General features: G+C 37.0%; 1 protein-coding gene across 1 annotated transcript in view; it reads right to left on the bottom strand.

Annotated features, from left to right (window-relative positions):
• Nucleotides 1–12,719, bottom strand: part of CSTF3 (cleavage stimulation factor subunit 3) — an 87,044-nt gene extending 74,325 nt beyond the window's left edge. Inside the window, exon 1 of the mRNA XM_004446868.4 lies at nucleotides 12,493–12,719. Coding sequence (XP_004446925.1) covers nucleotides 12,493–12,519 — 27 coding nt within the window. The 5' untranslated portion in view covers nucleotides 12,520–12,719. The remainder of the gene's footprint in view (nucleotides 1–12,492) is intronic.
• Between the last annotated feature and the right edge of the window lie 2,293 nt (nucleotides 12,720–15,012).

The raw sequence follows: 15,012 nt of genomic DNA, 5'->3' as shown, positions 1-15,012 counted from the left end.
CTTTGAAAGGGTATGCTTCCTTAAATAGTAAATTTAAATTAAAAAAAATAAACTAGAATCCTGGCTTGTGTGTAATACATCAACTGTAAAATAATGGTAAAATAAGTAGCAAAACTGATAAACCGAACTTTAAACCAGGAATTTAAAAACTGCTCATCTATAATTGCTGTAATCAGTACTAACAATTACTGTTTCAAAGACTGATGGGAGGACAAGTAACTCAATATCCACTTACTGGAAATTAACCTACAAAATTAGTTAATGCATATGATAGCCTGTAAAAAGAAACTCAGAAGATAGCATCTAATATTTGGCCAAGTATAATCACAGCAAGAAGTACAAATGTCTCCTTACTGAATAAATCAGCTCTTTGGTGAATTTCAACACTGGTTAGACATTAGAACCACCTGGAGGAAGAAGAATTTTTAAAAAATACCCAAGTCCCACCCTAGATTAATTAATCAACTCTCTAGAGATTGGCCAGGCCATCAGTGTTTTTATATTTTAATTCTCTAAAGTGAAGCCCAGGAGTTCCTAACCTTTTTTTGTGTCAGACACTTTTTGCAGTCTGTTGAATCCTAAAGGACCCTTTCATATACACAAAACTATAAAAAGAAACTAAAAGGGATTTCAAAAGATACCCATTATATTGAAATATAATTATAAAAATATCTTTTAAAGTTTTATAAAGTAATATGTATTTACATTAATAACAAGAATCTAGTGATGAGTATAAAAAATATTTCGAATATTAGTGTTGGGGTCACAGACACTGCTAATACTACTATGGTTCCTTGCCTACACTGATGTGAAGGAAATGGCACAGTATCAGGGATTAGTGAAAATTAAAGAGTATTTTTTTCCCATCCAAATTCACCGAACCCCTAAAATTATATCCCCCAACATGAGAGGAAATTCTCATGGACCTAAGAATCTCTGCAAAGAATACTGGAGTACAAATTTCATTTCATTCCCATAGTAAGAAGCCTTTTACTGACACTGCTATGAACCAGTTGGGTAACCAATGATGAGAAAGCAACATTTTGTTTTCTGGCTTAGTTACCATATTGCTACAGGGCAGAGGAACATTGAACAGTTCTGTGGTACCACAAGGAGAGAGGCTGGGTTCCATAAGGAACAGAGTTATATTATTTCCAGGGCAAGGGAAGAGGCCACTTTAAGTAAACTTATGCCAAGTTTCAGTGTCCATCGGTGATATATCCAAATGGACTGAGGCTGTAACTCTGCTTAGTATATTAAAAGATCAGCTGTCCCATGCCTACATATCCCAACAATTACTACTATAAGAAACTCTTAAAGTAATTTGCCTTTAAAATAAACTACAATCCCAACATCATTCTTTAAGGGACCCTGCTAATGGGGAATAGGGTGGGACCCAAAATCAAATGAGAACAAAAGCTGGACTACTTCCCAAGGTGTGCATATTACCAATGTATTACAAGGGGTATGGTATATATTGTTTTGTTATACTATTCATATAATGTTAAAAATTGGATGATTAAAAATGTAGAGTATAGACAGATATACACCAAATAAATATTATTTCAAATGAGTACAAAATCGGAAAATTGTGACCCGAATGTACTCTTTTTGCACAGAAGAAAATGTTACTGAGGGACCATCTCTGGCATTGGTCCTATTGTTTTCCTAGTATTACTGTATTGTTAAGAAAATCAATTAATGTATTTTCTGTGAATAACAGCACATACACAACTGGCTAAAGTTTAGAGGTAGGATAAACTATGTTTAACTTTTTAAAAACAGCTTTATTGAGATAAAATTCATATTTCACACAATTCACCCATTTAAAGAGATTAATCCAACGGTTTTTAGTTGTGCAACTATCATCACAATCACTTTTAGAACATTTTTATCACCCCAAAAAAGAAACCTATTCCCATAAATTAGCAATGATTCCCCATTTTCCCCAACTCCACAGTTATAAGGGAACCATCAGATCTACTTTCTGTCTCTATAGGTTTGCCTGTTCCGCACATTTTATGCATATGAACCATTCAATATGTGCTCTTTTCCATCTGGTTTCCACTAACAATGTTTTCAAGGTTAATGCTGTAGCATTTATCATTACTCATTTCTTATTGCCAAATAATATTCCATTGTATGGATGCCCCACATTTATATGCTCATTTATCAGTTAACAGACATTTGGGTTGTTTACATTTTTTGGCTATTGCTGCTATGAACATTTCACATGTAAGTTTTTGTGTAGATTTCATTTTGTATGTTTTGGTTTTTCTTGGTATTTAACTAGTAGAAATACTGCTGAGTCTTATACAGTACTGGTAGGAGTATAAAATGGTACCAGTGTTGAAAAACAATCTTGGCAGTAGTTCCTCAGTAGTGAAACATAGGGTTACTACCTGAGGAACTACTGCCAAGATTGTTTTTCAACACTGGTACCATTTTATACTCCTACCAGTACCGTATGAGGGTTCCAATTTTTCCACATCCTTGCCCAATACTTACTATCTTTGTGATTACAGCCATTCCAGTGGGTGTGAAGTGGTACACCTTGTTGTAATTTTGATTTGCACTTCCCCCTAATGACCAATGACGTTGAGCATCTTTTCATGTGCCATTTATTTATCTTTTGTGGAGAAATATCTATTCAGATCCTTTGCCCATTTTCTTTTTCTTTTTTTTTTAAGATTTATTTATTTATTTAATTCCCCTCCCCTCCCCCGGTTGTCTGTTTTCTGTGTCTTTTTGCTGCTCTTGTTTCTCTGTCTGCTTCTGTTGTCGTCAGAGGCACGGGAAGTGTGGGCGGCGCCATTCCTCGGCAGGCTGCTCCCTCCTCCGCGCTGGGCGGCTCTCCTTATGGGTGCACTCCTTGCGCGTGGGGCTCCCCTATGCGGGGGACACCCCTGTGTGGCAGGGCACTCCTTGCGCGCATCAGCACTGCGCATGGGCCAGCTCCACACGGGTCAAGGAGGCCCGGGGCTTGAACCGCAGACCTCCCATGTGGTAGACGGACGCCCTAACCACTGGGCCAAAGTCCGTTTCCCCTTTGCCCATTTTCAAAGTGGGTTATTTTTCTATTATTATTAAATTGTAAGGGTTCTTTATATGTTACACATACAAGTCCCTTAGAAGTACATGATTTCCAAAAATCTCCATTCTGGGGTTGGCTTTTCACTTTCCATGCTTACCCTTCTGTTTGGTATGTGAAGCAACAAAGGGACACAAAACTTAGGGCCCTGGCCTCATGAATACCATGTACTATTTCAGCAGTTCTCAACCTTAAAATAAAAAATTTCTTTATACTCTTAAAAATGGAGGAACCCAAAGAGATTTGTTTAAAATACATGCTATATCTTGATATTTATATTATAAATTAGAACTAAAAATATTTAAAAATCTTTATTCATTTAAAAATAACAAATCCTTTATGTCAGCATACTATTTAATATGAAAATATTATCAAAAAAAAAAAAGGGTAAGAGTGATATTCTTTTACATTTTACCATCTCTTAAATAGCTGTTTGAATAGGAAGATATCTGCTTCTGTTTCCAATCTGTTGGAGTATATTATTTTGGATGAAACACATGAAGAAAATTCAGGTTCACAGTTATGTAGTTAGGAAAGGAAGGAGCATTTAAAATGACCTTTTCATATTAATTGTGGAAATATAGTGTAGGCTCTGAAAACCACCACCATACATTCTTGAGACAATAAGTGAAATAGCCAAGAGTAATGATTCAGTGCTATTATGAATTTTTTTTTAAAATCTCACCAACCCCATGAAAGGGTCTCAGGCCTGAGGAATCAGTAGATCACATTCTAATAACCACTATACTACTTAATTGAACGAAATGGCCTGACATCGGTTTGTTCTGAAAACAGAACACTGGCTTAATTTCTTTAATATTCAGTCTCTGGAAGTCCTTGGACTACAGGAGAAACAGAACAATAACAATTCAATATGATCCATAATGTAAACCTAAGAGAAAAATTTTAATGTATATCAAACAAGTATAAATCTCTCAAGAAGAACACAGAGGTGATTTGAGCAAGTTTCTAGTACTCCAGCAGTAGCATATTTCAAGTGAAATAAAATACTCCAGAAAACTCAAAAAAGATAGGAAGGGGTACTACATACACTGCAGAAAAACCCACCACAGTCCAGTTTTTTTTGCCATTCTTCAAAATTTCAACCAAATTGGGGAACCCTTACCACGGGAAACAGGTTTTGGTTCTACGTTAGATGAGAAGCACAGCAAGAGAAATGGCTCCATTCTAAAGTAATAGAAAATCACATCCCTCACATTTCAGTGGCTATCAAATCAATGTTTTAATCTTAACAGTAACTCTAAATTTTTTATGATATTGAGACAGAAAACAATTTAGTCAAGTGTGCACTTCCCTTTGGTAACAGTTTTATGTAAAAATAAACAAGTAAAACTGAGAAAAACGAGTACCCCCCAAAATTAATGCAATACCTAGAACCCTAATAACCTATCAAATATTTTAATCAATTCTATCATCAATAAACTAAGAGAGATGAAGCCCTACAGAGTAATTATATTAATTTGGAGGCCAATATAGAAACAATCAGGCCCTCTCTCCCTCTGATGGATCAAGTTAGGGAAAAGGAATTAGAAAGACAAATGATATTAGGCCACTGGTTTTTATTCTGAGATGGGAAGCCACTGAAAGGTTTTGAGTAGAGGAGTAACATAATTTGTCTTACCTTTTAATGAGATGGTGCCTGCTATGTTGAAAACAGACTGGAAGAAGAGCAGAAAACTAGATAGACAGTACATTAGAAAAATCCATACAAATATGACTTAAACCCCGGTGACTTAAGTGGAGATGTAAGGAATTGTCAAATTCTGGGTCTGTTTTAAGGTTTTCTGACAGATTGAGTATGGATTGTGGGAGCAAGAGAAAAGTCAAGATTTGGCCTTAGTAATTTCAAGGATGGAGTTACCCTCAATTAGTACAGGTTTGACTGAAAGATAGTTCAGTTTAGATGAGCTAAGTCTGGGATGTCTACTAGACATCCAACTGGAGACAGCAGTTGGGACAGAGTCTAGAGTTCGTGGCAAGACCTGATATAGAGATAAAACGTTGGGAACCATATTATGAATGATACTTAAGACTATGAGATCACTCAGGGAATAAGTGTTAACAGAGAAGACAGAAGAAACCAATAAAGACAGAAGGATATCCAAAGGTAACCAAGGTTAAGAAAGTGTTTCACTGGTGACCTTAACAGTTTCCATGGAATGGAGAATTTGAAAAAGATGGGAAGAGTACCAAACAGAATGGGAAAAAAGCAATAGGCCAAGAGAGAGAGAGAACGGGAAGAGAGGAACTAGAAGCAGTAAGCATAAACAAGTCTACCAAGGAGTGAGCTGTAAGGAAGAATAGAGAAATGGAGCAGAAACTAGAGTAGGGAAATGATTTCTAATCTTTGAGTTCAGCTTTATTGAAAGTCCAAACCAAATTTCTACATGGCATCATAACTTACATAAAAGAGTTATTAATTTGGGGAGGGGATTTGAGGGAGATAGGGAGGTGAAAGACACTATTATACTAATGATTGAGAGAATGAAATATTCTAATTTTTAATTCCCATTCCCACCAGGGAGGTAAAACATGGACAATATATATATTTTTCTTTCTCCAAACTTCTGGCTACATTTGTGGTAAATTGGAGGATGTTATATTAGTGGTCATACAAGTCAAAAATTTGGGATTATGAAAAGCTTAATCCAAGTGATAAATGATAAACATTAAAAGTCTCATACAGTATCTGTGTATAGCTTTCTAAAAAATGTAATGAAAGAGTCATCAAACAAGTACTATACATTAGTTATTTATGCACCAGACACCACTTTCAAAAATATAAAGCCAATATGGATGAAAACTAGCAGTTCATTCTCAAAATTTTAAAGTAACTGCCCCTCAAAAAAAAAGTATGAGGGGGGAAAAGATGGTAAAGGTTAGAGGATTTAACTTTTATAAGCTCGATGATTAAGAGAACAAGTAGAGCAAAGTTTCAAGCCTGGTGTTTTGTTTTTTGTTTTTTAGATTTATTTTTTTATTTATTTAATTCCCCTCCCCTCCCCCGGTTGTCTGTCTTCTGTGTCTTTTTGCTGCTCTTGTTTCTTTGTCCGCTTCTGTTGTCGTCAGCGGCACGGGAAGTGTGGGCGGCGCCATTCCTGGGCAGGCTGCCCCCTCCTTCGCCCTGGGCGGCTCTCCTTATGGGTGCACTCCTTGCGCATGGTGCTCCCCTACGCGGGGGACACCCCTGTGTGGCAGGGCACTCCTTGCGCGCATCAGCACTGCGCATGGGCCAGCTCCACACGGGTCAAGGAGGCCCGGGGCTTGAACCGCGGGCCTCCCATGTGGTAGACTGACGCCCTAACCACTGGGCCAAAGTCCGTTTCCCAAGCCTGGTTTTGTAACAAATATTTTTCACTATTAAGGGTAATGACTGGTTAATTGTCTAAATATACAAAGGGAGGAAAATCCGTATAACACTACTCAGTCTAACTACCCTCAAAGCTGCCATTTTTTCCCCCTCCACTTCATTTGTTTTATCAAGAATATATTCAAAACAACTTTTAAAATCCAGATATCTCTGCCCATAAAAGTGGCTCACAAATTTTCATTTACATAAAATTCACATATGGTACTTATTTCAAATGAAGATTCTCAGCCTCACTTTACAAAATTTGATATAGTAGGTCTGCTCATAAAGCACCTAAGTGATTATGACCCAAATGGACTATGGACTCAATTCTGAGAAACAGTACTTAATCTACCTTCAGTAAATACATTTTTTCCCCAAATGACAAGTTTTTTTTGAAAATAAGGTGACATCAGACCTAAATGATTCTAACTGAATTGTTTTTACTAAAACATTAAGAAACGGAATATACTATATTATATATTTGAAGTCTAAGACTTTCTTGGTAGTTAACCTTTTTTCAGAATTAGACTTCAAAGTAGACCTAGAGAATAAAGCATTAGTGACAGATGACACATTAAACCTGGATATCAGCTTAGTGTTGTGTTCCTTTACCAGTAGAACAAAACTCTAGTAGACGTTCTTTTGTGAGTAAAATTGAATCTTTCCCGCAATACAAAGCAATAACCCCTTCGACTCCTCACAGGACCAAAAATCTAAATACGCAAATATTTCAAAAACTTAAACAAATATGTAGCCTTAAGATTATTAGCCCAGATAATAATATATACTTATTACATTTATTCAAAACAAATCGCCACAAACCACAAACAAAAAATCTTTTGGAATTTGAGAAATAGTTTTTTTTAACCGAGAGTAGCCAAGATATTAGCTAACTAGATAAACTAAGTCAAACATTAGAAAAACACCTATTAGGACACCTAATTTTGCCCTTCTGATTATTCAGTATTTACTGATTATAAGTTGTCCATTCAAAGGAACAAAGTTTAAACATTTGCCTAACTTCAAATCCCCGTTTAGCACAAGTTTCACACAAGTACCCACTATCCAAGAAAACTAAACAAAAGAAAAAAGTTTCAAATTCACACCTAGCACTTGTTTGAAGAGAACCAAGGATTCGGAAACATGATAGAAAGGCAAGACACCATGAATTATTTTTGGCAATTGTCCAATAGTTACAAACACCTGAATACAGATTTTGTCATTCCTTAAGTTCTAAGATGTAAATAAACTCTTTGCATTCCCTGAAATTACCAGATATTGAGGAAACACAATATCTCCTAATGATACCTGCTATATCTCTAAGAAAAAAGTGTTGTCATTCCTTAATCACAGATAAATTTCTCTTAGAAACAATTAGTAGTCTAGATTAGTCCCATCTTGCCTCAATATTAATAACAATAAAGAGCAAATCATTGGCCTGCCCTAATTTGTTATATATATATTACTCAAACTAGGGGTGGAGAGAGGTAGGAAATGCTGTCACAGATTTTGCTAAAAACAGACAAAAATAACTGGTTCCAAAGAACATCATCCCACACACATACTGGCTCCTTGCTACCCCTACACACATCCAACTTTGCTTTAAAATTGTTTGGCAACGCTGTTATCTCTGAACAGCTTTTAAGTACTAATGGTTACCTAACAAAACTAACCAGGTTTCAGGTTACGACACTGTGAGAATTTCAACTTTTCCTTTCTCATTAGTAAGTATATAATAAAACACATTTCCTGTATCTCCTCAAACCTACTTTTCACCAAAAGCAAAACACCGATTTACCGCCATAAATCCCCTTCCTGGATGAGAATTATTGACAATTAATTTGTGCTTCTCCAAATCATGCAATTTTCCAAAGTAAGGATTATTTCGTTTCTAGTTTAGACTTTCCTAAATCCCAAAATAGGCTGATATATATATTTTAAAGTATTAATTCTAAAAGAGTGTAGAAACAATTTTACGGACTACAAGGTTCATATGAATTGACTTGGCCAATATTTCCCTCTTCATATCCAACAAAGCTTTAAAAAACACTCTTATGCCTAACATTGTATTAATTATACTCCTGCCTTCTCAATAGTTTAGATTCTTTGAGGAATTTTGAATTTATTGCATATAGTCTAGGTGCAAAATCCATCCACTTATATACCGAACACCTTTTAATATCATGACAGTATTTCTAAGTTTTTAAGCTACAAATTCCCCTCAACTCAAAGAAACTCAAAACCCTGCAGAAGATCTCTAAACAACAGTATGTTTAAAAATGGGGAAAAGAATGAGATAAAACAGTGATGGAAACAGAGGTAGATGACTGTGTGACAGAAGTAAAAACTAAGTTATTTACCATAAGCCAAGGAATGCCATGGATTGACACCCACCCACCAGGGCCAATGGAGAGGCATAAATGGACTCTGCTTTTTAAAAACACGGCTCTGCTGACCCCTTGTTTTAGGATTTCTAGCCTCCACAACTGAGACAATAAATTTCTGCTGTTTAAAATGTACAATACTAATACATAGTGGTAATAATAGGGTGTATGGGAAAAAATACACCAAATGTACAGCGGTAATAATCTGATATTTCCATAAGCTGTAACAAATGTTCCACAAGAATGTAAGGTGTTAGTGGAAGAGTGATGTATGGGAATTCTGCACATTATGCATGACTGTTTTGTAAGCTCACAACTTCTCTAATAAAAAAATATATATTTTTAACTTCTATGGTTTAATCCAACTAGTCTGTGATATTTTGTTACAGCAGACCTGGCAAACTAAGAATGGGAGGAAAAAAACCCCACAGGCATATAATTTTATCACTATTAAATTAGCAAAACAGTAAACAAGGAGTTCCAAAAGAATATCTATGAACACAAATTTAAATAGCTCTCTAAATGGCAAAATTGAACTTTCTCAGGATTTTTTAAAAACGCAAAAAAAGCAAAAAAAATCCATTAGCGATTTTATTTATCTGCACAATCATTTCCCTTTTTCAGAGGGTACACAACTAGACAATTAGTACCAATAGAGAAATGGTCATCAATTATTTTTGTAACAAATTAAGATATTATCAAGCTTATTCAACAAACCTATTTGCAGCTTCAATGCTACTGAAAGGCTAAGATATCTACACCTTGTATCTTGAAGATTCTTTGCTCATCTTATCCCTTGACAACTTTCCAAAGCAAATTCATGATTCGGAGAGGTTTTGACATTTTTTATTATATTTAGTTGTATTTACTTTTTTCCTCATTCCACGTCATTTTAGGTGCTCCCTTTTCCTTTTCACTGATACCTGTCATATTCAAAAAGGTAGTGTTGAGTGTCATTTTCAATGTCACTCTAAGATAGCAGTTAATTACCATTTCAGTTAAAGTTGAATTATAAAGTATCTGGGATTTGCATCAAAGTAATGAGTGGAAGACAAGAGGAAGGTACAGAGAAAAGATCAACCATGAGTTGAGAATTGCTGAAGCTGGATGATAAGCACATGGTGATACAATGTATTATTTTTTCTTCTTTTATATGTTTGATATCGATAATTTAAAAGTTAAATAAAGAGTTACATGAAAATCAGATGTTAAAAAAAAATAACAATAAAGGAAAAAGACATAGGAGCCACCATAAAGGTGACCAAATTTGGATTAAGTTGATCAAAGAAAACAAAAATGACTATAGCTGAATATAACACTAAGTAAACAGAAAACCCATGACTCCAGTGATACTCAATTTTTTAAAATGGGAACTCTCTTTGCAAAAAAAACAAGAACCAATAAATCTAACCATAATAACAGAATTTTTTTAAAAGGTCTCCATTTTGCCACCTCCAATGTAATAAGTGATTCAGTCAATGATCTATCAATGGATGAAAATGAAAGCCTAAGGAACATGTCATCAACCCGGATTACTAACTACAAAAGGGGAAAATAAGCCTTTACAATGAAGAGATGAAGCAAGCACCATCCTAACCTAACCAGGTAATCAAACTGAACCATCACAATGGGACAATCCAGCATCAAGTGTCTTTTGATGTAATACAAAATGAAGTACTACTATAAAGTATCCTATCAAAAAAAATTTAACCTCAATATTATCAAGGCTGAGTTCACACCTAATCCAAAAGTTTTTGGGTAATACAGAGGATCCAAGAACGAGTAAAACAGCACAAGAAAACGATCAAATAAACCCAGAAAGGGAGAGCATAAATAAACTGCCTTCTTTCAGACAATGGGACAGGATATAGGACTGTTCTAGAGACATGCCCAAACGACACAATATGTGCACCTACATTAGACTGGTTCCAAAAACAAAAACAAGACCTGTAAATCACTCTTGGAAATAGGCAAATCTGGACACGGACTAGATTTTAGAAATGATATGGAATTAGTATTTTCTTGGGCTTGAAAATGGTATTGTGGCTATGTGGCATAATGAATGGGAAGTTGAAATATTTTGGGGTTAATTATGTGTGTCGCTGACTCTCAAATAAATATGTATGGAGAAATAAACTAATTATGGCAAAGTGTTCACAACTGTTGATTCTAGGTGAAGAACTGTACTGTAGGAGTTCAATGCACTTTAAATTTTTTCCCTCGGTTGAAAACTGCATAATAAAACTTTGAGGAAAAATTTCTTTTCTGTGAATTTTCACCACCATCTCTCCGCACTACAACAGTATAATTCTGAAATATACAAAATCATGGTGAACATTTCAGTATCCTTACGGTTTTAGACACATTTTAAGAACTAACATTGAATTGTGAAAACTTTTAATAAAACCTCACTTTATTATTTCCCCCAGATTTTCATAAGACAAAATACTAGTCCAGAAAAAGTAGGTAAAACATAGTTTTGATATAATTATTTTAAGACTTTACATTCTTGGGCATTCTAACATTATGAAAATTTCAGGACTTAGATCAGTTCACGAACAAACACAAAACTCAGTTTAGACAAACCTTCCCGGCACAATGATATTTCCAGCTATTCAAGCTATTCATTGGGAATACTCCTATTCCTCTTCATCTGTCAGCCTACAAGTCATAGGCTAGGGACTTGAAAATGAAAATCTAAGTGTATTTCGTTGCTATGACAATGGGAAATTTCAGGAAACTGAGACTTTGCAGGCAAGCCAGACTCCATTTTAATAACCATCTCTACCTAAACATACAGGGCTTCACACGGAGAACTTAAATACATCTTTTATAAAATATTAGTTTCCTTTTTCAAACAAAAAGGTAAATACTATCCTATCATTTTCTAAATAGAAACTGCAAAAGATTTTTAAAAAGTCAACACAATGAACCAAAATTTAAATTTAATTTATAAATACCTAAGTGTCGTATCTTTTATAAACAGATGTTTTTATTTACAGTGGCTAAAACAGAATTCTTGTTTCCGATTTATCTAATTCTGCACTGTTCGTGTTGCTGGAAAACCGAAATGTAGCTAGGAGAGAAAGGGAAGCGAGAGAAAGCCACAAAATTCTCAGAATATCAGCAAAACCATAAGCACTCGAAGATTGTTTTTGTCTTCATTTGCTCTTCCAAGAGCATTTTTCTCCAGATTTTTTTCGTCCCCAATTATTTCTCAAATTAGTAGCCTATTTCTGGATACAGTATATTTTAGAAAGGGGGTGGAGGGGACACTGTTAAGCTTTTCGGAAACGGCGGGTACACTTAAAATAATCAATTCCTAACCATCCTAACATCAAAACGACGCCAAAGGAGAGCATTCCATTTCAAGTATTCCAAAGAATCTAAAAGGGACAAAGCAGCCTCTCGGCCATTGTTTGGGTCAAGTATTTGTTCCTAAAAATGCCCTAGACAGAGTAGCCGAAAATTATGTCTTAATCTCAGTCAGATCCTGTTCCCATTCCCTCATTCTGCTGTACTACGTCCTCTGGTTTAGAGAGACCCTTGATTTCTTCCTTAAGCGAACATGGCTGGTGTACTCGGACGAAGAGGGACGTGGAGAGTAGAGGTCTCCACGAGGCCCCACCACTCTCCTTCCTCACCTGCTCCGTGGCTGCGTCTCCTGACATGGCCTCAGTTGGTTAAAATGTGTACAGTGGCTCCGGAAGAGATGCTAGAAAAAGAAAAATTAAACTAAAAACCACCCCCAAACCAATAAAGTTACCCCTGCCCAGCGGAGCCAGACCGCCAACACCAAACGCCACCGCCCACTCAGTTGTGAATTAAAATGGCTGCGCCCCTGCCGGCCGAGCAGAAGGTGTGTGACTTCATTTTAACTTCCGGGGCAATGGGCGGAGCTGATACCAACACGCCAGTTACTCTGGGCGCGCAGGCGCAGAAAGATCCCAGTGGCGAGACCAAGTGCCTGGACTGACGTCAGGTGTCTGGGCGGGAGAGGCTTTTGAGGAGCTGGCTGCAACCGGCTGGGGCGCGGGAAACTATTTCACCTGGAGGCTCCCGCGATTTTTAGGAATTTAATTACTGAGTGACAGAGTCGGGTTTCTCACAGTTGAAGCCTGACTGCCGGTCAGCTCAGGTCAGGCAAGCTTCCCATTTAGGGAACAATGTTAAGCTTTTAATCCCTCCTATTTTGTGGGGCATAAGGATTCAGTCGAGGTTTTAAGTGATCCCAGCTAAAGCTATTTATGCATCTTGGAAGTGGGTGGGACATATCAAAACCATGTAAATTTTTACCATCACCAGCTACTATAGTGTAGAAGACTGAAGTCAGTAAAATCGGGTCCTACACCCAGTATCTTACCATCTTACCATGTTTCCTTATCTGCAAAGTGTATATAATAAATAGCACTTGGGCTCAGGAGCCAGATTGCCTAGGTTTGAATCCAGGTGCCACCTCTAACTAGATGAGTAGCCTTGAGAAAATACAATCTGTGTCTCAGTTTTCTTGACTGTCTATAGGAATAATAGTGCCTGCGATTTAAATAAGTCAAAACATGAAAAAATGCTTGAAACTGTACCTGGCATAGTCTGAGATTAATTGAGATCAAGTCTCTCAAGAAACTCCAGGAGCTGATGTGGCTCAAGCAGTTACTCACAGGCCTCTCACATGGGAGGTACCCCATTCCTTTCCTGGTGCTTCCAAAAGTAAACAAACAACGACAGAAAACAGGAAAAAACAATGGGCAAGACAACTGAGCAGACAACGAGTAGGATGTGGCTCAAGCAGTTGAGCACCCACCACCCACAGGGGAGATCCTGGGTTTAGTTCTGGTGACTCCTAAAGAAAAAAAAAACAAGCAAAAACAATGAGTAGTCAACTGAGCAAACAGAAGACAGCCATTTCATGGGGCAGTGGGGGGGGGGTGGAATCTCCTTTTCCATTCTGTAAAAAAGAACTTTTCCCTCATCAACCTTTCAACCTTAAAGCAGGATAGATGCTTAATTTTTTCCCTTTACTGACTAATTTTCAAAGTAAAATGTTTGCTTTAATACCTGTTTCAAGTAGTGGAAAATGATTCCCCCCCCCCCCCCCCCCCCCCCCCCCCCGCTTTTCTTTATCATCATTGTGGATTCATGGTTTTTGTTTTAAGATTTTAAGGTGTTTCAATCAATTGTAATCATTATTCTTTTGTGGATAGTGGAAGCCTTTTCTTACTGGGTGTGTAGGTTCCACGTCTTTTTTTTTTTTTTTAAGATTTGTTTTCTTTATTTCTCTCACCTCCCCCACCCCCACTCTTGTCTTGCTCTCTGTGTCTGCTTGCATTCTTGTCATGCGGCACCGGGAAACTCGCTTTTTTGTTGTTGTTGCATCATCTTGCTGTGTCAGCTCTCCATGTGTGTGGCGTCATTCCTGTGCAGGCTGTGCTTTTTTCTCCTTGCAGAGTGCACTCCTTGCCCATGGGTTACCCCTATGCGAGGGACACCCCTGCGTGGCACGGCACTCCTTGTGCACATCAGCACTGTGCATGTGGGCCAGCTCACCACACGGTCAGGGGGCCCTGGGTATAGAACCCTGGACCTCCCGAATGGTAGGCAGATGCCCTATCAGGTGAGCCAGAACTGCTTCCCCCATGTCCTTTTTATATGATGCTCTTAGTCTTAGAGAACTTCCTGGCCTACTAGCACAAGATTTCCCAGGCTCACTGTGTTCCTTCCCTGTCACAGATCCAGACTCAGTCATTTCTCCATGGGATTCCATTTCCTACTGCAGTGGCATTGTTTATTTGCCTTTTCAGTGTTCAGAGCAAGCAATGTATTTGTTTATTATGAGTTCATATTGAAATTTCCATCTCAAAACCAACACCTTGCATTGGTGTGGAACATTTTTGACAATTGATGACAGCACATTTTTGTAATTGTGCTATTAAATTCCATGGTTAAACTTAGGTTTCCTTGTTTGTGAAGTATAGTTCAATGGATTTTAAAAAAATTTTATTCTGTTATCCTATATATACAATCTAGTGTTTCCCCTTTTAATCATATTTATGTATATATTGCAGTACTGTTACTTGCATTCACTATGTTGTGCCATTGTCACCACCATCCATTACCAAGACATGTCCATCATTCCAAATAAGAACCCTTTACATTTTAAGCCTTGA

Source organism: Dasypus novemcinctus, chromosome 10, assembly GCF_030445035.2.
Source record: "Dasypus novemcinctus isolate mDasNov1 chromosome 10, mDasNov1.1.hap2, whole genome shotgun sequence".
Lineage (NCBI taxonomy): Eukaryota > Metazoa > Chordata > Mammalia > Cingulata > Dasypodidae > Dasypus > Dasypus novemcinctus.
Note: the sequence above shows the minus strand (reverse complement) of the source record. Positions and strands in the feature narration are given on the sequence as shown.